Consider the following 23,343-nt stretch of genomic DNA (forward strand, 5'->3'; position numbering starts at 1 on the left):
TACCACGAACACAAGCAATCCCAGTTGATCGTCGTCTTCCTCTCGCAAGATACGACATGACGTCATCGCAACCGTCTTTCTTGCAGAAGAGCGTCCCTATCTCAAGACAGTCCCTTCGACCTCTCGACCCCAAATATTTTAATCACCCCGACCGCTAAATGATCCACCCACCCTAAACAAGTTATTTTCTCTTCTCTTCCCGTTCTTACAAGTATCATACTTATAAACTGTTCCTTCCTGCCCCCGCCTCGCCTTAGCACCTGCCTACTCCAACCCCCTTCCTCCAAGCAAGCACGTAGATCTTCATTCTCCCATTCCTTAATCGACAGTGCAATGGCTTCTTCCGAAATCGGACCAACAATAAGGCAGAACACACCTGTCGATCAAAAAGTTCAAGGGACGAAATCAAATTACCTTCCGCCAAATTATCCTACTAAACTCGCGTTTGGCGAAGGATAAATCTATAAATCATTTACAGAAGATGGAAAACAATCAATAGTAGTAGTAATAATAGTACTGGCAGTAATAAGCGTATGAATGTACATAGGACGAAGACGTACGTGCGTGCGTGCACTTCTCAGCTTCCTGAGGACACTGCCTGTCCGAGTATACTGGTCAACGGTAAAAATTAAAATGACGTCTCTGCATATTATAAACTTTTCGCCTTTGGAAATCATATGTATATGCACAAAAACAAACTAAACAATGTCGGGTACACGACACTCGACCGACTTCTTTCATATTTACATGAACGCAGTACTTCCTCTGCAGTATGGCTTGCACTTAGCGCGCTTTCTCGTGACGCCATCTTTTCCACATCGACGCAAACTGACCTGCCGTTGTTTACAACCTTGCAACGTCTCGTCTACCTACCGCCCGACGATTATATTCCCCAACGTGGGGGGGGGGGTCCAGACTCCTATCCCACCCCACCACCACCTAAATCAGTATTCTACTTCCAAAACGGTTGGGTACGTTTCGTCCGTTACCCACCTTCCTCGAAGTCTTCTCCCTTGTGGAGACCAAGGTCTAAGTAAAGAGGTCTAATCGCTGGAGTAGTTCTGCGCAGCTTCTGACGTCATTTAGATGCGTCCATTTTCTCTTTGTGATACATTGAAGAAAACTGTGAAACGCCAAGGATGACAGGAACTATAATATTTTATATATTATATATATATATTATATATCATATATATTATATATTCATATATAGACAGGAACTATAATATTTTATATATATTATATATATATATTTTATATAATATTTGTCAGAATATAAATAATTGAGTGGAGCGGTGCGAGCGAAGGCGACGTCATTTTCGAACGACGGACCAACTTCAACTGACAGCTATAGGACCCGCTAACCCCACTTTGAACAGCCAAGTGACGTTCACGGGCTCGCTGCGCCAACTCCCTCGAAATTCGGTCGGAAGTGGTTAGACCTTATATTCTTAGATCTTGGTGGAGACGGCGTCCTTTCCCCCGCCCCAGCGCCCCGCCTCTGCCCTTGTCCTGCCACTTGGGCTCGACAAGGGCTTATCGACATTCCACTCGACACCTGCAGCCTCGATATACAAAAATAATCCTAACCCCAACAGCCCCACACAGGCAAGACGTGGCTACACAGGCAAAAGCAACTACACAATTTTCGAAGGCTTGATGTACTCTACATTACTATACGAAATCACATCCTGCTTAAATTTGACTATACAATGCTGAAAAACTTAATCAAGAAGGGAAGTGGGGAAATGAATGGTGAAAATTGTTCCTTCAATTTTGCCTACTGGAAAACTACAGCACCACAACAGTGAGCAATGATCCTAGGGCCCCTCCATATACACCCCTAGAAGCTTTGGATTAAAATCTGTTGTAACGTGGGACAGTTTCTAGGTAGTGGGAGCAGTCACGGTCCCCCCCCCCCCATCTAATGTGAAAAGGTGGGGGCAATACTCTACAGATTGGCAGAGCTTGGACCCAGATGGAAACGAGGATACTGACATGTCCTCAAGATTGGCAAGCCTTTCATTCACCTTCATGGCCATCACACACAACAATCATATGCTGGTACCTACCATTGGTCCAAAGGTTAAAACATTGGTAATTTTGCATAAAAAAAAAAAAAAAAAAAAAAACTTGATATTATCCCACATTAAAGACTGTCTGTTCTCTATGGAGTCCATTTAAGGTGCAGCACATATCACGATTTACTACTAGCCATTCTGCCAAATTAATCTTTGTACATGCATTTCACTCACTATCTTGTTCCCCAGCTATGTACTATTTGATATTTACTTTTCATATATACTGTATTCTGCATACAGGAAAGGTAGTTGTATAGTACGAGTATAAATTCTAGGAGTATAACAATGATCTAAATCAATTCTATGTCATGTGGCAGTGCTCCCCCCCCCCCATGTTGCCATGTCAGGATGCCACAGGTGAAGCAAGTGGGATGGTGTGAATAATTAGTTATAATCCTATAAAGTGATGTTCATTGTATTATACAGCCTTCTTTACTGTATACGGAATATATATATATATATATATATATATATATATATATATATATATATATATTATATATATTTCGGTTAAGTCACTACAGCACTTGTCATGCTAGTTGGGTTCGAGTCCTTGGCCAAACCACGTTTCAATTTCTGCATGTTGGCCTCCACAGATCTCCTGATGTTTATGGTTTAGAATTAAAATGCACTGTGGTTGATATATATATATATACATATATATGTATTCACACACACTGAATGGTCCCCAGTGCAGATATCTATCTTTTTCAATCACATTAACTTTTTACTTTTAATTCCATGTCATCACGAATGAAACTGACAATGCGCTCGACGGAGACATATACAGAAACGTGATGTCATTCGTGATGACATGGAATTAAAAGTAAAAAGTTAATGTGGCTGAAAAAGAGAGATATATATATATATATATATATATATATATATATATATATATATATATATGAAATTCAAAGACCACACAGATGGCAAATCATGGAGAGGCATGTACTATTGGTGATTTGGCAGAATAAATCATGAGATGCCACACCCAGAAAAGACTTGTTGGAGCACACAGACTATAACTAAACTTACTTCATATGGAATGAGAGTGAACCTGGTAAACTGGACTAAAAACTGGTCGAATAATCATACCCAGCAAATTGTTCTAATAAGAAACACTTCAAACTGGAAAGGTATAACAAGTGGAGTTCCTCAGGGTTCCATTCTAGGGCCACTTCTGTTCATACCACATACCAATGACACTGACTGTGGAGTTAAATCTACAGTCTCCAAATTCGCTGATGATACCAAGCTGTGCAAAATAGTAAATAATCAATCAAAACTGTAATATTCTACTGAAATACAACCCAACTAATTATAAAGTTTGGCATGCAGGTGAAAATGATAAGTGCAACTGCAAATAAATTGGAAAAACTATTCAAGGGATTTTTGTGTAGTTACAATCACTACCATATACATCTATGGCAGCACCTACCATGGAATCTAATCTACCACTGCTATCTACACATACCATGGACCATGGAGGAAACAAAAGAACAATTCTCCAACTTAAATATACCAGATTCAACAAACATCCCACTAGACAACATCCCTTACAACCAACATCTCCAGACATATCATGTTCACCTTCTCTTCAACCACAATCATAAAACATCAAGGATCTCCCATCAAACCACTTTCCAACAAATATCACAAGAGAACTTAGAAGAAGAAGAAGAAGAATAAGAGGAAGAAGAATAAGAATAAGAAGAATAAGAATAAGAATAAGAATAAGAAGACAAAAGGCAAGAGTGTAAAAGACCACTTTGATCAAACAGAAGGCCTGCAAAGAGTTTATTCCTACAGGCTTCCGGATGATTACTATAGGTTTTACGCTTTAAGCCAAGCCCTGGGGGAGCAAAAGGCATTCAGCATTATAAAAATTTTGGTTACTCAGACTTACATTTTCTTAGGAATAAGCAAATTTTCAAACTACATTCATATCATGAAAAATTAAAGGTTGTGATAAGAACCAATACTTTTTAAATACATCACAGGCTTCTGGAGAAGGAGAATAAGAAGAAAAACTATGCATCACATAGCTAACCTCAAAAAAGAAGCAAGCTTATAAGTGTGGGCAGACCACATAATAAAAAAAAACTACATTCACTAGATTTCACATAAACAAAAAGAAGAGCTGGTAAAAGTGAACATAAGCTATGAGAAAACTTACAAACATGGAAGGAGAAAATAAATAAAGATAATAGAATAAAAAATTAGAAAAACACTAATGAAGCAGTTGGAGCTATTCCAAGGAAAATCTGAACACTAAACCAGCAACTGACCAAGCACTTCTTCAAAACAAGATTCAAAACCACAACTGACAAGATAAGATAATATAGCTGACCTCTCACCCATGGACACTGCATTAAAAGATATCAGATGCAACAGAAAATTTACCAACTTGAATGCATAATCCAATAGCTAGAATGTCTGGTACGAAAGTTTAAAAATACCAGGGGACGTGTACCAAGTCAGGAAGTTCAGCATTTATCCGCTAAGCAACAGTGATATGTGCATTATACTTTTTTTCAATTATTTGGTGTATTTCATGGTTTTCCTGCCCAGTGCCATCATTATGCCACCCAAAGATAAATCTAGTGGTAAAAGTAAGCATGCCAATCTCAGTACTGTACAGAAATTGGTACTCGTTAAGAAGTTTGGGTCTGACATTTCTGTCTCCCACATTTGTGGAGTATGATGTGAAAAAGCAAACAGTAGGTGACATACTTGACACAAGTCTAAAAACAGACTAAAACAATATGCCATTAAATTTTATGTAAGTGCCATTACTGATAGGAAAGGAGTTTTACATGCTTTAAGCGTATGAAAGTTCCTTGTAATAAGGACCTTGAGGAAGCCATTTATAAATGGTACATACAACAACATTCAGTGAAAGTGAAGGCGGGTGGTGTAGAGATCCCAGCAGCTGCAGGGAAATTTGCTCATCACATGAGCATAGAATGTAATGGAAGCACTGGTAGGTTGTGGCATTTTTTAAATTGTCATAGCATTTGCAACAAGGTTGAGCGTAGTGAAGCTAGCCATGCTGATTCTGGTGCTGCTGAGCTTTGTATATTCATTATTTTGACCCCAACACAAAAACTTTAAATCAAGACAACTTCTGCCCCTAATCAGTCCATTAATAAGAGGTTGAACTGTACCAGAATATGAGGATGGAAAAAGAAGAAGACGAAGACGATGAAGAAGAAGAAGACGAAAAAGAAGAAGACGAAAAAGAAGAAGACGAAGAAGAAGAAGACGAAGAAGAAGAAGACGAAGAAGATGAAGACGGGAAAAAAAAAAAAAAAAAAAAAAAAAAAAAAAAATCCACGGGGGTTCCAACAAATGTGTACAGGAATAATAAGAATGACCTCAAAGAACCAAAATTAAATTACTTACAATAAGCAACAGACTCAAGGAATGCTACTGCACCAGTAATTCTCAAGAAAACACAAAGAATATTTATGGTGGCAACAGAAATAAATATACAAGGTGTCTGACAAAGTTCTTAGACAGGTACACTATATATATATATATATATATATATATATATATATATATATATATATATATATATATATATATATATACATACACAGACACTTGTATATATTTATGTATATAAAATAATTGAGATACACATGAATGACAAGAAATGACCAACACTTTTTAGTGGAATCTACATTACATGCAACTCCATGTTTGTCATTTATAGCGGAAACTACTAAGCGAATGCAGGATAACCTAACAACTAATGTACAATGGAAATCCCAAAATGAAGCAATAATCTTCCTACACCAAATCCTGAACACCAAAATGCTCTCCAATGCCGATGACAATAATATCCAGCACAGCAACTAGAGAGCTGCTAAAACCCAAACATACTTAGACAAATTTCAACCTTAATCAAGACAAAACAGAATGGAAGCCTGCCTTCAGAAATAATTGGCAACATTTCTCGCTCCAGGTAATCACGAATCAAAGAAACATCCAACACCAAAACTGAATGGTCAATTCCTCCCACTGTACAAAATTCTAGGCCTCATTTTTAAAACTCGTTTCCTTCAACCCACACATCAGGAGCCTATTAGTGAAAACCATTAAGAAAATAAACATACCAAGTCCAGTAGAAGCACAAGTTTTGGTATGCATAAGGAAACTAAGCATCTTACAGTTATAAGAACCATATTTGATTAATTATCTCCCCAGTACGGTTCCCTACACCAACTTGCAAACTGTACAAAACAAAATGCAATGAATAATTACAGAATCCACTAAAAACACTCCAATAGAATGTCTATACAATAAAACTAAAACCCTCCACATTGAATAACACAAACAGAATATGCATAATCATATGCAAGAACCTTCAGCCCCATACATTCATCCATCCCACAAGGAAGATAAGAGATAAGAGAGAAGAGAGAAAGGGAGAGGGAGGAAGGAAAGAAGGGGGGGGATTTGCAGCAGCAGTCTACTACTCGCATCAGGACCATGGAATATATTTATACAAAAACACACAAGACCATGGAACAAACACTCCCAAAATTGACAACCCTACTCCACCAAACTCCCCCATCATTAATTGGGTTATGTGCCAGGGAGTGCATTACCTCACTTCCACATCAGCACCAGTCCCCACAGTACCTGAGTATTCCTATTAAAAGTTGTCTCAGACTCGTTGAAGCAGATTGAAAAAAGTTCACATTCTTTCCAAAATCTCAGAATGTAAATATGGACATTATACCATTCACCATTTCCATCCAGTACATGGCAGCCACTACAAACCATGTAGTGGCTGACCAAGTAGACAAACACCCATTGGAAGATTTTGGTCATTCAGTAATAAATAATTATTGCCTTTAAAATCTGTCCTTAGGCCCTCTCATACTCTTTGGGAAGGAACTGAACTGTTGTCTATGTTGTATTGGTGTGACACTGTTTCTATGTCAGCAGCTGAAAGTGGCAGAAGGGATGCAGCTGCTAGTTTACATGAGTCATAAGATGCAAGAAATGTAGGTGAATTTGATAAAAGAAGAGTTTAGGCCCAATATGGAGACAAATTGCCTCTCAGGGCTACACTTCCTAATGTAGGTTCGGGGGTTGATGGATTTTGAAAATGGGCAGCTTCGCTGTCCAACTTACAGGACCATCATATCCTCGCATCTGTCACTGGCCCCTAGCAATTTAGATTTATTATGTATTTTCTTTAATTCATGATTGTCTCCTGTGAGTAATATTAATGATTTTCGAGGTAGGATTCCATTCTACAATTTCTAAGCTATTTTCCTAATTATATAGTTGCTATGTTGCGTTATTATTTTCAAGTCATACATGTTGGTAACCAGTTTGGTGGTAGGTTCTGAATCTGGTGTAGGAAAATTACTTATGAAGAGCTAAAATAAAGTAGATGATCTCATTGGGAGACTTCATAGTAGTCTTTTAGTCCCAGTAATTTTGTAGTTTTGTATCTGTGAGTCAAAAAGTTTGTTGGTCATTTCTCATCTTCATCTCCAGTATCTTTTGTGTGATGTTTGTGATAAGGTTGCCCCTGGAGTGGCTCCTTGAATCCACATCGGTCTGGACAGGTGGATGGTTTAGTTATGAATCTTTTAGTGATTAGTCTTTCCATCAACTTGGATATGATGTACAGTAATGAGACTGGTCTGTAGGATCCTGGATTCCACGATTTGGGTATGATATGGGCCCTTTTCCAAATAGTTGGAATGAAATTGTACAACCAGGAGTGGCTGAAAATATGGGGCAAAGAGTGTTTCAGCCAAGATCAGGAGATAACCAAATTATGGCCAGCAAGGTCAGTTTGCCCAGTCCACCACCACAATGTACATAACTATTTTATTTGGGCAAGATGCAGGGATGACCTGTCATCCATCAGGGGCCAAGAAAAGAGGGAGTGGAGATGTGGGGATGAAAAGGGTGGGAGATTTCCCTTGTAAGGGGGAACAAGTCCTTGGTATATGCATTATTTTTCTACAATCTAGACATATATTCATTGTATTGTGTAGAACAAAAAAGATAAGTGCCCTGTAATCGTCATTCACTCAGTTGTCTAGCCCACCGGAAAGAGAAAGAGTGAGAGTGAGAGTGAGAGAGAGAGAGAAAAAAAAAAAAAAAGGTGACCTGTTTTAGATGGATAATTGGGATCTTATTTGGGCCTTTTGTACAGGAATATTTCTATTTCTTTATTGTCACCTATTCATCTTCATTGGATAAGTGGTATGCAGCATCTAATTCAATTTTTTGTATTTCTTCAGTTATTTTCCTATTTTCTGGAGTGTAGTTTGACCTTCATTATGGAAAAGTGATTATTAATGATACTGCACTGCTGTTTTGGTGATATTTTTCCTTAAGTTAAAACTGATTCATGGGTAGGTGGGTTTATTTTGGTTTTTGATAGTTAACATTTCTTCATTCTTGTATTCCCATCATTTTTTTTTCTATTTATTTATTTATTTATTTATTTTGTAATATCTTTGTTCGGATGTCAAAGAGGTTGTAGGTATGATGGGTGGAAAGGAAGCTGGCACCAGCAATATCAGTGAAATTGTTGCTAAAAGCTGGAGGAGAGGCCATAATCAGAGGGATGCATGCAGTACTGTCTGCTGTATTCACCTATTTGTAGTATACAGGAAAAGGGCAATGCTGATTCCAGGCTCCTATTCTCAATTTTTCATCATACTCAGACTTAAATTCATGTAGTTCTAACACAACTTATATCTTTGATTTCTGATCATCATATTTTGATTTGAACCTGTGTATTGTTTGAGCATGGGCTATATCGCCTTAGTTATTCCAAGTATGCATCTTCACATCCTTTTCATGTCTGGCAGTCCAGTACGATTCCCTCCAATTGGAAAATGGATCTAGTCATCCCTATTTGGAGGGGGAAATGGGACTGGCAGGACTGTAACAAATACCACAGCATTAAAATGTTCAGTGTGCCAGGTAAGATGCTTGCACATCTGTTGCTGACATGGGTTCCTTCACACCCGTAAAGTTTCAGAGGCCTGAACAGTCCAGGTTCATGCCAGGTGAGTCAACAATTGATTGGATCCTAGCGCTTGTATTCTTCTGAGGAGCTGATGCAAAATTCAACAGGGATTTCTTGCAGATTATGTTGATCTTATTAAGGCAGTTGACTGCATTTTGGAAAGCTCTGGGACTTTCTGTGGATCCGCAGGACTCGTGCAAAGATTATGGACTTGTTGTCTGGCTTATACTCTGGGATAGAAAGTGATATAAAGCATGGAGGAGGTGTGACTAGCTTCTTTCCTGTTAATTCAGGAGTGATCCAATGGTATATCCTTGTCCAAACACTTTCCAACACCTGCATGGACTGAGTATTGGAAAGTGTCATCATGGAGCATCTACTGGCAACACCAAGGTCAATGACCTCACCTTTGGTGATGATGGTTTCCTTCTGCAGCGTCATTGGAGGACCTGGTTGTAACCCTTGAGTCACTGCACTGGGAGGTAAGACTGCTCAGACTTCAAGTCTCCTGGACCAAGACAAAGGTCCAGGAGTTTGGGGACTTACTGGATGACACAGTTCAGTTTGTCCATGAATGTAATGTGGTGAAGACACTAAAGTCTCTGAAAGCTTTACATACTTTGGTAGTGTAGTGCATAACAGTGGTGGGTCATGTAAGGAAGTACTTTGTATTAGCATTGCCCATGGTGTTATGGACATGTTCAACCAGAGTATATGGTGTTTTCGATATCTATGCATTAGGACTAAGATCCTAATCTTAAGCCACTTGTGCTTCCTATCTTCTTGTCTAGCTGTGAGACATGGACACTGAACACGGACTTGAAGAGGCATCTTAATATCTTTGGAACCAAGCGCCTTCAGACTTTGTATCAAACAAGAAACCGTGCTGTTAGACTCAGTCTAGGCTAGTTACCAGCATAATTTTTTAGTGTCAACTCCAGCTATGTAGGCATGTGACAAGTTTCCCTCATGTTGATCCTACTCATAAGATTGCCTCCACTAGAGCTAAGGCCCCTTTCACACTAGGCAACTAGTGACTGTCACTAGTTGCCTACCATTATTTTAAATTGAGCCTTTCACACAACGTCACTGCGGTTGCCTGGTTGCGCAACAGGCTATGGCTGTTGCCTGCTCATGTAACAAGTGACAGTCACTGGCAGTTGCTGTCACCTACCATCTCTTTCTTGACCAGCAAAGCCAACAGAAGCACCTCCTCCATTGATGCCATTCTTTTGACTAACGAGATGATGAAAAAGGATTCCACAACTCTGTGACAGTCACTGGTTGCTTGCAGTTGCCCGAGACTTTCACACTGGGCAACTAGTGACCGCCACTAGTGACTGTCGTTGGAGGAGACGAAGGGGTTACCCAGAGAATTTATGCCTGGAGCAAGTTGACTGAACCTGTCGAGAGTTGTTTGGCGTGGGAAGGGTGACTGCATGAAAACTTGCTCTGCAAGACCATGGGGACAGGGCGCTGGTGTGTCAGTGAAGCAATGCACTCCCTGATGCATGTCTCCAACTGATGATGACATATGCAACAATAAGTACGTACATATATCAAAGGCTTTTGCCCCCTTATACGGGGGGTAGCCAAAAAGAAAGTCATAGAAACCACTCCCACCCATTCCATCCCCTACATATTCCACTCCCCTTCACCCTCTTCCCTCATCTTGGCACCTCCTGGATGATGGGTCATCCCTGCATCCTCTCCACTGCCCTGGGTCTGATGCATTGTTGCAGCAACAATGACTACTAAGTAAAAATTCTAAGAAAAACCTCTTTTGTATATTCACATCTTCAGTGCTAACATTTTTCTTTCCTAGTGGTCACTCTCAATACCTAACCACCTGCACACAAGTTACCTCTGTTTCTTGTTAGCATATGGTATTATACTGTGCACACACTGGCATACATTGGTGTTGGATATATTGTGGAATTTGTTCATGTCTAATGTTAATTACATGGATTGCAAGGAGGCTAAAATATCCTCACCAGTTGCAACATCCCAATGTCAATGGAACAGCCCGACTGCTCAGTTTTTTACCAACCACCTCAGACCACATGCAGAGAGACTTATGCAACTAATGGACCAAGAACTGGTAACCAGTGTGAATGTGGTTCAATATTAAGAGGCACTCAAGATGGAGTCAGCAAATGACAGACATCAACAAGCTGCTGGCATTGGTAGAGGCACCAAATTATATTCTTCCCACTTCAACAACAATACTTGTAGTCAGTACAGATACTACCATCACCAGATGATCAAGACAAGGAACTTGTACAACCACAGTAGTCACCCGGAGCTAAGAACTTTCTAGTTTTGGAAGTCAAGCAAGATATGGATACATTACATGTTAACTGGAATTTTGTCTGTACCTTTGAGTATACATGACATCTACTAATGACAACTGTTGAAGCTAGTGCACTAGTCATTAATGGGGTGCCTAGAGAGGTGGAATGGAAAATGGGAAAAGTGGTTAGCAAGGAACTGGCCACACCAGGGTTTGAAGTTGTGCATCCAGATCAAGGGGAGGATCTTGTTACAACTATCAGTAAGTTTAAGGTTCATGACAGTGGAAATATGAGGAAAATTGAGATTCTGGCAAAGCGAGTTATTGACATATGATAAATGCTTAACTCAGGCAGAAAAACTTAATCTATGGTAAACGTTGACTCTACGGCTGGCTGGTTATGCAGTTGTTGGCGATTAGAGATGTATTCTCCAATTTTTCATCTAAATCAAGAATGGTAGCCAGTCATATTATTATTATTGTGGCATATCTGGCCACACCAGTTAATGATGACATCTCCAATTACAACTCCAGTGGGAATGAGTTTAAGGCATCCGAGTACTAAATGACTCAAAATGTTACCAGTTTTCCCTACATCACACCAGTCATCCAACGAAATAAACGAAGCTATATCACATCCTTTTTATATATGCCACTGGTGATATTTTTTAACATGTGGAAATTAACATTAATCTTATTATTAGTAATAAGATCTAGGCTTGGTGAATAGTGATGGCATTATAAGTGACAGAACCCAGTGGAGCTCTATTCCTGAGTGCAAATGAAATTGCTCAGTACAGCAACTGCTGACACTTCAAATACCAATAGCTGAGTTGGATCTGACAACAGTGTACACACACATAGCTATTGCTTAGCCCTTGTGGAGCAGTGGGTGATGTTTATGAGCGGTAGAGAATTTGTTATTTCTTTTCAGTTTACTGTGTAAGCATCCTATACACGCACAATATTAATAATATTCATATAATCAGTGATCAAAGAAGATATCAACTACTAATAGTTAACAAGTATTTTCCCATTATACAAACTAATTTATCTCCTTCACATGATGCTGATAGCAAAAAATTACAACTTTTTTTTATACCTTGTGCATGTTTTTTTTTCTACTATTATTATTTTGAATCTCATTTCATGCAGCAAGCACTTCCTGTTTTTTGTGAGCAACACAAATACAGCCCTTAATACAGTGTCAGGTCTTCTTCTACCTAACACATTCAACATTCCAGAGCTAGCAGGGGCTGAAAGATGTTTGAATGTTCGAAGTTTATTTCATCCATTATTGATGAAGCTGAAATGGGTCTCCACTGAAGCACCCTGAGGGTCAACAGGAAAAATAACAAAAACAATGAAAATAACAAAAACAATAAAAACATCGAGGACAGGAAAGAAAATCTAGCTGCATGTATCCATTTCTATCCTCGGGGGACATAACTGGATTGAAGAGGTGGTGTCATATATGTGGTAAAGACAAGATTTAAGGAATAGAAGAAAGGAGGAACTGTAAATATTGAAGGTGATCAGCATTCTTCCATGAATGGTGATTACTCTTCAATCATAAAAGAATGCTGCAGACTGATCCTTATGGGGTGTTGCTAGCCCCTAAAATAAGTGCATAAAACTCATGGAGTTGATACCCCATATGGCGTGGAAGAAGGTCAGAACGAGGACAAGACTTGGAGGTGTAGGAGGTCAAGCAGGATCCAAAACCAGTCCACATCTTTTTACCACTTCTCCCATACATGCTCAAATGATGCGCTTAAGTCTAACTTGCACCTATAAAATTCAATATAGTATAGGCACACTAGAAGAGCAAAGTTAAACATACATTACAAATTTAATGTCATATGTAACCCTTTACTCCTCAGACCCTAAAATCAGCTTTCTATAAAATTCAAATACAGTATATAGGCACACTAGATGAGCCAAATTAATCATACATTTCAAATTTAATGTCAAATGTAACCCTACATCTCTCAAGAGCCTAAAATTTTATTTATATTAAGTGCTGTGTATTTTGAAAATGTCAATCAATCCTTCTGTGAACCCAGGTTTCTCTTGCATGAGACCAATAGCACCCAGGTAACCAACAACAGCCACTTGCGTAGAGCTGATGGCCAGGGGTGGTTGCTGCTGTTCGGCCCCCAACTCTTGGGGTTGGGGGGTGGTCCCACGATGTAGACGCTGCAGCTCCAGGACCTAAAAACAATTACAGGCTGCACAAATACAACACCTACAGACCATTTACACCATGAAACAAAAGTCCTCAAAGTCAAGGACCACCTCGACATGAGAGGAACACAAACACTTGCCGCAGCCACCACAAACACATCACACCCGCTACACTACATAGCAGAACACCCACACACACCAAGAAACATTAAAACAACACCCAAAGACGTTTATTACGCACAAATACTCTCTTCTCTTCCTCCACATCCACCAAATACCAGCCTCCGGAAACATATTCATAATCATATCACTCACCGCTCCATTAACACACTGAAAGACAACACACTGCTGCATGCCAGACCCCCTGATATCCACCCTTCTGAATCCTCTCTCCCATGAAAGGACAGAGTCCACTTGGCCAGACTGCGATGCGCCCACCACCCAGCACTTCTAAGCTACCAGAAGAGGCTGGATGACCGCATTGTGAACAGCTGCCCAGGATGTAACACTTCACCCCATACCATACAACACATAATGGAAGACTGCATTATACACAATCATGCACGCAAACAACACAACATACACTCTATAAAGGATTTGTGGGAAAACCCAGTTTTGGCTGTAGCATTCCTTGGGGAGACGGGACTGCTCGGACAGACAGTCTAGGGAACGACAACAACAACAACAACAGCCACTGGGTTGGCCCACAAGTCACTAGAGGAGGATATTGCAAGACCAGGGTGGGGCACTGCAGGATGAGGTATCCAGTCTCTTCTATGTAGTGATTATATCTGGTATCAATCAATCTAATGCCTCAGGTATCTCTTGCAAGACTCATGGCTTCCAGGAAACAGGTAACAGCACGAGTGCAGGCATGCTAGTGTGATTCTTCTCTGGTATGTGAGGGTTTTCTCCGTGGGATTCATATCTGGGTCTTGTTGTTCAAGTATTGAATTAGACGGTCCTTCTTGAAGGGTTTGTTTAGTTATCTGGGTGTGAACATATTTTTGTGTAAAGGTTTTGTGTGGTTTGGGTAATGGGTTGTGGTTGATGTTTGAGTAGTATGTTGCTGATTTTTTTTATCTGTATTATTATTATTATTATTATTTTTTTTTTTTTTGTTCTGTTGGTGGTGCTTGCGAGATTAATGCGAGGGGTGTGTGTTGTTCAAGGTTCTGGTGTACAATTTTGTTCCTGTCGTTTTGACATGTTGCTCTATTAGGAGGATATTGGTTTCTATATGTAGGTGTCCAATATGGGTGGTTTTGGCATATCCCGTAATTACTCTTAGTGCTCCATTCTGCAGTGTTTACGAGTTGTTTGGGTTTGATTTGCCGAGTGTTGGGAACTATGCTGTGAAGATGTATTCTAAGGTGGTCTGGCAAATTTCTAGAAGTGTACACCTACACGATATAGCAGAAAATTTAATACTAATTTTGTAAACATACATTTTTCTTGGCAGATATCAATAACAGAGAAAGTTGCTAAATGTGATACACAAATGAATGTAGCTGCTGTGACAGCTTGAGACACTATCTTTGTTTTGGTAGTTGGAGAGGTTGAAGAAATATGACAAAATCATCTATTCTAACTTAACCTAACCTGCATTTACTAATACGGTACTTGTAACTCTGGAAGTCATCAGGGTCGCCGTCGTCGTCTTCGACCTATGAATCTATCAAAACAAAGATGGTGTCTCAAGGAGTCACTGTGATGTCATTCTTTTGTACATCACTTGTAGCAATGTTTTCTGTTATTGATTTCTGTCAAGAAAAACTTATATCCACTTTTTTCTAATACACAAGAAAACTAGGTAAAACTTTATACAAAGTAACAATTTACACAATGTGGGTGATACATTTTTTGTCAGGTTTTGACCAATACATTTACAAAGAAACCCCCCAAAAGAAAAATAAATAAATACATATATACATACATATACCAAACGTTTTTTCCCCCTACACGGGGGGTAGCCAAAAAGAAAAAGGCATAGAAACCACTCCCATCCATTCCATTTCCTATATATTCTACTCCCCTCCACCCTATCTTGGCACCTCCTGGATGATGGGTCATCACTGCATCCTGTCCACTGCCTTGGGTCAGAAGCAGTGTCACAAGACATAGCACATCCACGGCAAGGCCGCTTCATAAATTTGCCGACCCCCCTCTCCGTTCCCTCATGCAGAAAAAGAGGAGACGGGGAGAAATCCCTTTAGGCTGCGTCAATTTTTTCCTCAGACATACTTCCTCACCCCCCATCCCCCACCCACTTCCCCTCTTGCATCACAGCATCATCTATACACAACCGCTCTCCATTCACCCGTATCTTGTCCTCTCCTGTCCTTCCTCCACAGACATTCCTCTTTTGTAATGCCCCTTTCACCCCATCCATCCATCTCATCCTAGGACGCCCCCTCATATTCACTCCTTCCACACTTCTTTTACTAATCTTTCTTCACTCATTCTTTCCATGTGTCCAAACCATCCTAATACTTTTTCATCAACCCTATCTCCCAGTTCCCTTTCCAACCCTGTTCTCCTCCTCACCTCCTCATTTCTCACTCAATCCAGCCTAGTAACCCCTATCATACTTTTCAGACATTTCACCTCAAACACATTCAAACTCCTCTCTTCCTCTCTCATGTTCCATGTTTCTGCCCCGTACAATGCTGTTGGCACAATCACTCCTCTTAGCATCCTTTCCCAGATGTCTATTTCTCATTACACTTTTCAATCCACCTAGGCATTTACTTGCTTCTCTCAATCTACATTCTACCTCCACCCCCACTCCTCCCTTTCCTGCCACATTCGCACCCAAGTATCTAAAACTATCCACTTCCTCCAGTCTTTCACAAAGCAAAATTGATAAAATGGATAAATATAGAAGACTCTGGAAACTCCAGCTATTATTTAGCAAAACCTTTCCTAATCCAACTTTATATTCCCCAAATGTTATTCACAAACCCTCTCCAAGGGGGCCAAGGCAGTGCACACTTCAGGGAAACTTTCCAAGGCAGGAAATTCAAAATAGTATACTCTTACTATGAATTCATTTCACCAAGCAGACTTGAATCACCTCCACTTTTGACCTTAAACCAAAGTAGCAATACTCTAAACCACTCAAGCCAGCAAGCATCCCCAACACACACATACATTATATATATATATATATATAAGTAGTGCACACCCTTCTTTGTGTCAAAGTATGATGGTATATTAGCATGCCACACTAGAATCACAGCATTGTGAAATGGGAACTTTGAGATAAGTAACAATAAGAGGTTTGGACAGTCATCTGGCTTCCCATTACCCTTTTTTGCACGAAAAGATCAACCCCCCCCCAAATAAAGTTTTCAACATCACACCATATGAAACTAAGAAACAATAACAACACTCAAACTAATAATAATTATACATCATTTTTTTCTTGTGTAAAAATTATGGCAATACAATATGCACAGGATATCGTCTATTATTACGACAGTACCATCACAGAATAGTTCTGACCCGATTTAACCACTTCAGTATGATCATGAGTGGGTACACGAGGATGTCAGCGTCTAGATTATATTGTACATACATACATATATATATTATTGTTAAACATGAGTTACCCCCAGATTCTGTGAACTGTTTTGATCATGCTTTCTGTGTTTATTATTATCCAGAGTAAATGAGAACGAGTAATACAGCAGTAACTTTATATTTTACAACGCGAGTAGTGTGTTGCACCGTACATTTGGCAGCCAATGCTGCACACAAGAATATGACTCGTACTGAAGAAGTCAAACTACCCCAGATGTAATCACCACCCTACAGACAAATCCTTGTACTAATGCCCCATACTAACAATCCCCTGACAACAACACATCTCCCCGTGACTTATGGTCCCAACTGAAGGCTGTTGCCGGTTTCCTGTATGCCATGGGTCTTTTGTAGGAGAGTCCTAGGGCAACAGATCGACAGATTGATAAGGACTAATTCAGCAATCTAACCTACCCTCCGACAGCCTTTACTGCAAAAAAGTCATTGACACGCTTCCAGTCTGAACTGCAGTGGATAAGGATGTAATGACAATCCCATTCACTGAAGTAGTATCGGTCTTAACAACCGAGCAATACCTTTGTTATCCAATGTTTATTGATAGTTTCCTCATAGAAAACTGAAGTAGTATCAGTCTTAACAACCGAGTAATACCTTCGTTATCCAATGTTTATTGATAGTTTCCTCATAGAAAGTGCATTCTCATAATAAGTTATAACAATAATTGAGGCTTCAATTTCCAGCTTCCAATGAAAACCCACAGCTTCACTAATGTCATCAGACCATCCCATAGATCTCTGGGAAATTGCTGGGACGTTGTTACATCAGCATGAGAGCTTCTACCTCACTGACTTGTAGTAGTAAGAAGAGGGGGAACAATCAAGTTGATAAAGATCTTGATCCTTGTCAACTCCCTTGGTGTTGCACAGTACCTCTGGATGGAAGTGAGAGTGGCGACATCTTGAAGACTGTTAGCATTAAGACTATTCGCTAGAATCAGTCTTCCAGAATTACTACTTGCCAGTACCTATCATTGGTCCCTTCACAGTTAGACATTCAGCTAAGTTAAGCTAGGAGAGGTATCAACTGGTATTAGCAGAGACTGGTATCTGAAGTTTTGTCTCGCCCCCATAGCAATTTTTACATTTTTTGTATTTATATCACAACTCCAAAAACCTTTCTTAGTAACCTTCTCACCATACTCCAGGTAGGGCAGTTGCCCTGTCAGTTATGGTGTCTTGCAAAGTTTCTTTATTGGGTTTGATCTCTGTACCTCTCTTCATCTTCTATCATCTCCATTGTCTCTCCTCTCATTTCTATTGCTTCCATGATTCCATTCTCCCATCTTTTCCTGGGTCTCCTTCTTGGTGCCCAGAGGTAACACCTTTGAGGGTACCTTTCTATATCCATCCTCATCACATGTCCATACCATCTCAACTGACTTCTCTCCACACATGTTAATACTGATTCCACACCAAGCTCCTCCTGGACATCAGCGTTTCTCCTCCAGTCTCTCTCTCTCTTAGTAAGGTTTGTGGAAATAAATATAAAAGGATTATGAAAACATAATTTCTGCAACCCACAATTTCATCTCACCTGCTCCACAGCAATTTTGACACATTTATGCATCTAAACTATAACTCCAACAACTTTTCTTTGTAACTTTTTTCCCCGCAAATCAATATTAAAGGATGGTGAAAAAACAATTTCTGCAACCTTCCCACTACCCGCCACTGAAGCGGTGTCATGGTTGTCCCTGTACACATTTTCTGGTTAGGTGAAGTTAGAATTAAGAAAAACATGTTTCACAATATAATGGCTGATGCTCTAAACAAAAATGGCACTTCTGGGCTGGGTAATGGAGGTTGGCGGGAATTATTTTTCCCTTTCCCTTAATGATAATTTCCACAACAAATGTTCCTAAGTTTGAGTTATAATGTAATACAAAAATCATACCAATTGCTGTGAGAGTGGATGAGATGAAGTTTCACAAATTCCCCGATAATTTCTTTTTTTTTTTGCTCTGGCACAAACTGCTATACTAAATACCCTCTCATGGCATTTTGTTTACTAGCAATGACATATATAGGTAGGTCAAACACCACCAGAGGCGCCATCGTCGATGACGAGCACAATAGCGCGTCATTTTATGCGCACGCCATTCAAACGGCCAAATTTATATACCGCGGGAAAGTTAATTAATAAAAATGTTGTGTGAGTGTATTTACTACGATCGTAGTAAATTTCAAACATTCACATCATCAGTTACATGTCGGTCAATAAAAACATAAGATAAACATGGCGGCCTGCATTCAGCAGTAAATCGAAAATTGGCATATGTTTCAACGTAAAAGATGAGCTAACATATTTACGGTTGTGGCAACTGACCATAATAAAGAAAAACTACTAGTATCGCGGATTATTCTAATACCAAAATAAAGGCAGCGTGTTACGGTAGAGCTGAGAAATCGCAGGTATTAATTAGTTTTTTTTTTCTATCGGGTCGGATTATCGGATAACAACATCAACATCCATCCCGCCATCTTATCAAACTTCACTCTATTAAGTTTCTTACTATTATGTTATTAGCGTAATAGACTTATAGTTGAATTATTTGAACTATTTTCTTTAAAATGTGTGATTTTCATGTAATTTGATCAAAGAGAAGTTACGTTTTTATCCTCCGTAATATTACGGACCACAGCTACGATTCGTCCTGCCCGCTATCTATGATCACTGGTGGTATGGATCAAACTACACTATTAAGTTTGTTACTATTGTGTTATTAGTGTAATAGCTTGCATATAGTTGAATTATTCAAACTATTTTCTTTAAAATGTGTGATTTTCATGTAATTTGAAGGTATTCGTAGCTGTGGTGGGTAATTTTGCAGAGGATAAAAACGTAATTCTATGATCAAGTTACATGGAAATCACACATCTTAAAGAAAATATGTCAAATAATGCAACCATATGCTAAATTTTTATATAAAATTGTGCCTGTCAGCAAAAACCGTCATTGTTTACGTTCGATCGGCGATTCGTCAGACCGCACGTTTCGGCCCGATTTCCGGGGAGAAAATAGGCCCGATTTAATTCCATTCAAAATGCAATATCTCGAGAACAAGGACAGCTAGATGGATAATTCAAATTGCATTATACTCATAGCGACTTTTTGCATCCCATGAGAACTACTTCAGCTCAAATATCATGAATTCCATTTTCATGTTGACCTAGCTAACATATAGTTATCACTATTTACCCACTGGTCTTGAAACGCTATACCTACTCAACTCTGTAGATTCTAGCCTGGATTATGCTCAATGACCCCACCGTCAGTATAAGGAAGCTCAATTTTTTAAACAGCAGTTGTACAGCAATGCAGAGCCTTACTTTAACTCAATACGTTGGCCTGTTAAAAGTTTTGCAAAACTCTAATATACTCATTGAACATCATATACAGCAATACTATATACTGTTCAGTGTTTGAATTGTTGCCACTGTCAATCATACATATATATATGTAACTTGTTCATTAGATGGACCTTGTTACATAGTTTTTTATTTTTTTTGTCACAAATTCACTATCTAGCTTCAGTTCACATTCTCAGCTTTCAATTAAAGATCAATGCATCCCTCAACCTAGAAAAATTTGGTAACTTTTCCAGTCAGCTGGGAGTCTCTGGGACACAAACCTGATTAACTTCTTCTACCAGAGGTACACAATTTTGTCATGAAAACATAACTTACCTAAATCTCTTAACTGGGGGATCTAGCCCATAACTACCATACCCAACCTAACCTGCAGACCTATTGGTAACCCTAAACCCCAAACCTATGTCAGCACAATGACCTTAACCAACTCTCATCCCATGGTAGTGTAGCGTATATCAACCCCACATCTCAGCTTCTGATAAAAGTTCCTTTATCTCCTTATCGTAACCGGACAGATATCTGGGATACGAGGACTGAAAATGATTACCCCCGGAGTACAGTCGACTGCCACTCCTCGGAGCTCAAGCTCATGATGAGGTAACCGCCCCACATGCCTTCCAGTCTCGCTTTATTTCCCCCAAATCATGCTCAAGAAGGACAGCCGTGTACATTACGAAAATACAACCCTAATTGTCAGTGTAACCGGAAGAAATGTAACAGCACCTGTCGTATATATTGGGAGTAAAATGGAAATTTTAAACAAATGTACTACACAGGTATTTCTACGCCCTCTATCGAACATTCAGCAAACTAAATTACCAAAACAATACACCTCTCCCATCACCTTTCTCTGCCCTTTTCTACAGAATTCCTGACCTAATCATGACAATAACTATATCTGCAGTCCCCTATGCCAGGTGTGTTGTGGTAAAGTTGGCAAGCGTTAGGGTTTGTACCGAGAAATGGTGTTATTTATACCCAAAACAGGGCGAGGAGGCAGCCATCTTGGAACGGCTACCTATGGCCCACTTCAATTTCTCTTTTATCTGACGGCTTACCATGGACGGTAGGCACTAGCCCTACCTTTGACTCAATTACTAAAGACACTATGAGGCAAAAACAATACGACTCACCGCATGGAGAGCCGTAAGTCCGTCGACATTGGCAGTATCAATATCGGCACCATTTTCAAGCAGTCGAAGCACTTCTTGCTTGTCGCCAGCTGAACATGCAGCTAAAAAGATACAGCCATCACTAAAATTCACTTTACGAGGCTTTTCACTAGTAGGCGTTCTATTTGTTTCACTTTCTTCCCATCGCCTCAATTGCTCTGCTCTTTTGAACAGAGCGGAGCAAGATCGATTATCAGCGGCCATGTCGGCCCCTTCACTACGGTGTACGAGTTGCACTAAAGCTGCCTCGGCACCGCTAGTCTAGACTCGTTCCTACCTCCTCACACTCTCCCACAGCCACTACCTGCCCTACGTTCTCCATACCTCCATCTTTCATCCTCCACATTACTAACGGCAACAGTATGGCACAGTGAGAAATAAATAATTTATATAAGGTCTGAAAATAATAAATTAAGCATTTTTCTTTCAGATTAGTCAATTTCGGTAATGCTGTCGACGGTCGAGAATACCCCAAAGTAAGGAGAAAGCAGTCGTTGTTCAACAGGACAGTGGAGGATAGCTAAACACACCCACGAGGCCATTTCACATCAGGTTCCTTTAGAAGTCAGCTTATCCTTCTTCATATGATGACGTGCAGGCGAAGACGAAGGACCCATGCCAAAAGGTAAAGACGATTTGTCAATACTTTATTGTAACAATTTGTCTGTGCGCGTGAAGGCAACCTAGACCACGGTTGAGTCATATGTACACACTTCGACGACTTGCCGCACAGTACACTTAGTTTCTAAAAAGGTAACGGTTACCACACACTGTGCTTTGGCAGGCTATAGTTCTTAGGAGCTCGCACGTGTCCAGGATAGAGGAAAGCGTTATGGATATCAATATTCTGGAACGTTGATTTACCTCTCCATAATAACTCCCTGGACATTTGAGTAATTCTATACACGATTCTTCAGCTTTCCATCTACGGCAGTGTCACTGCTGCAGTGGAAGGCGGCAATTCGTTCGGACTGTAGACCAGGAAATCTACACACATTGGAACTTTGAAAACGGAATAAATGCAGGTGCTTGCGTGATATCTGCAGTGTCCAGGTCAACTATGACTGCAGTGCCAGCGAGTCGAACTAGTGCCTCAGTGCCCAGAGCTGACCTTTGGGACTGCAATGCCAGGACAGTGGCAAAATAGCCGAAGTCTAAGTGGAACAATTACACTGCCGAACTTAAACAGTGACGGTTGTAGAACCGGGATCGAATATTTGCGAATACAGTGCCGAGGCTTAACAGTGACAGTTGCAGTGCCAAGGCTTAACAGTAACATCTGCAGACTGGGATCTGGCAGTCGAGCAGTGCTAATAATGGCGAATGCAGTGCTATAGTGCAAAACAGTGATTGTTGCACTCCCAGATGATTGTCGCAGTGTCGTGTATCCCTCGTGGGGTTTTGTCCCTTTAACTCTGACTGTCATACTCACCCTTGAGACATGCAAGTTAATTTCAAGGTTACTCAAAGGTAAAAATGTCGAGAAATGCTGTTCTAAGCTGTTCCAGGGAATTAATGCATTTGTGTAGTTGTACTAATATAATTTATATATTTTTCCGGTGTATTACCATGACCTCTCCCATGCTCTTTAATGGGGGGGGGGAAGACTATTTCC

The 23,343-nt window shown here is 39.9% G+C and overlaps 1 protein-coding gene across 8 annotated transcripts in view; it reads right to left on the bottom strand.

Annotated features, from left to right (window-relative positions):
* Mbs (Myosin binding subunit) overlaps window positions 1–22,019 on the bottom strand; it is a 374,604-nt gene extending 352,585 nt beyond the window's left edge. For 3 of the 8 annotated variants that reach the window (XM_076191439.1, XM_076191441.1, XM_076191438.1), the window contains exon 1: window positions 21,690–22,018. In XM_076191439.1, the coding sequence (XP_076047554.1) occupies window positions 21,690–21,932 (243 nt within the window). In that variant the 5' untranslated portion in view covers window positions 21,933–22,018. Of the gene's footprint in view, window positions 1–21,689 lie in introns of all 8 variants that reach the window. The other 5 variants (XM_076191442.1, XM_076191440.1, XM_076191445.1 and 2 more) reach the window with 4 other exon arrangements.
* Window positions 22,020–23,343: the final 1,324 nt, after the last annotated feature.

Source organism: Oratosquilla oratoria, chromosome 10, assembly GCF_046742065.1.
Source record: "Oratosquilla oratoria isolate Oo_2021 chromosome 10, ASM4674206v1, whole genome shotgun sequence".
NCBI classification, from domain to species: domain Eukaryota; kingdom Metazoa; phylum Arthropoda; class Malacostraca; order Stomatopoda; family Squillidae; genus Oratosquilla; species Oratosquilla oratoria.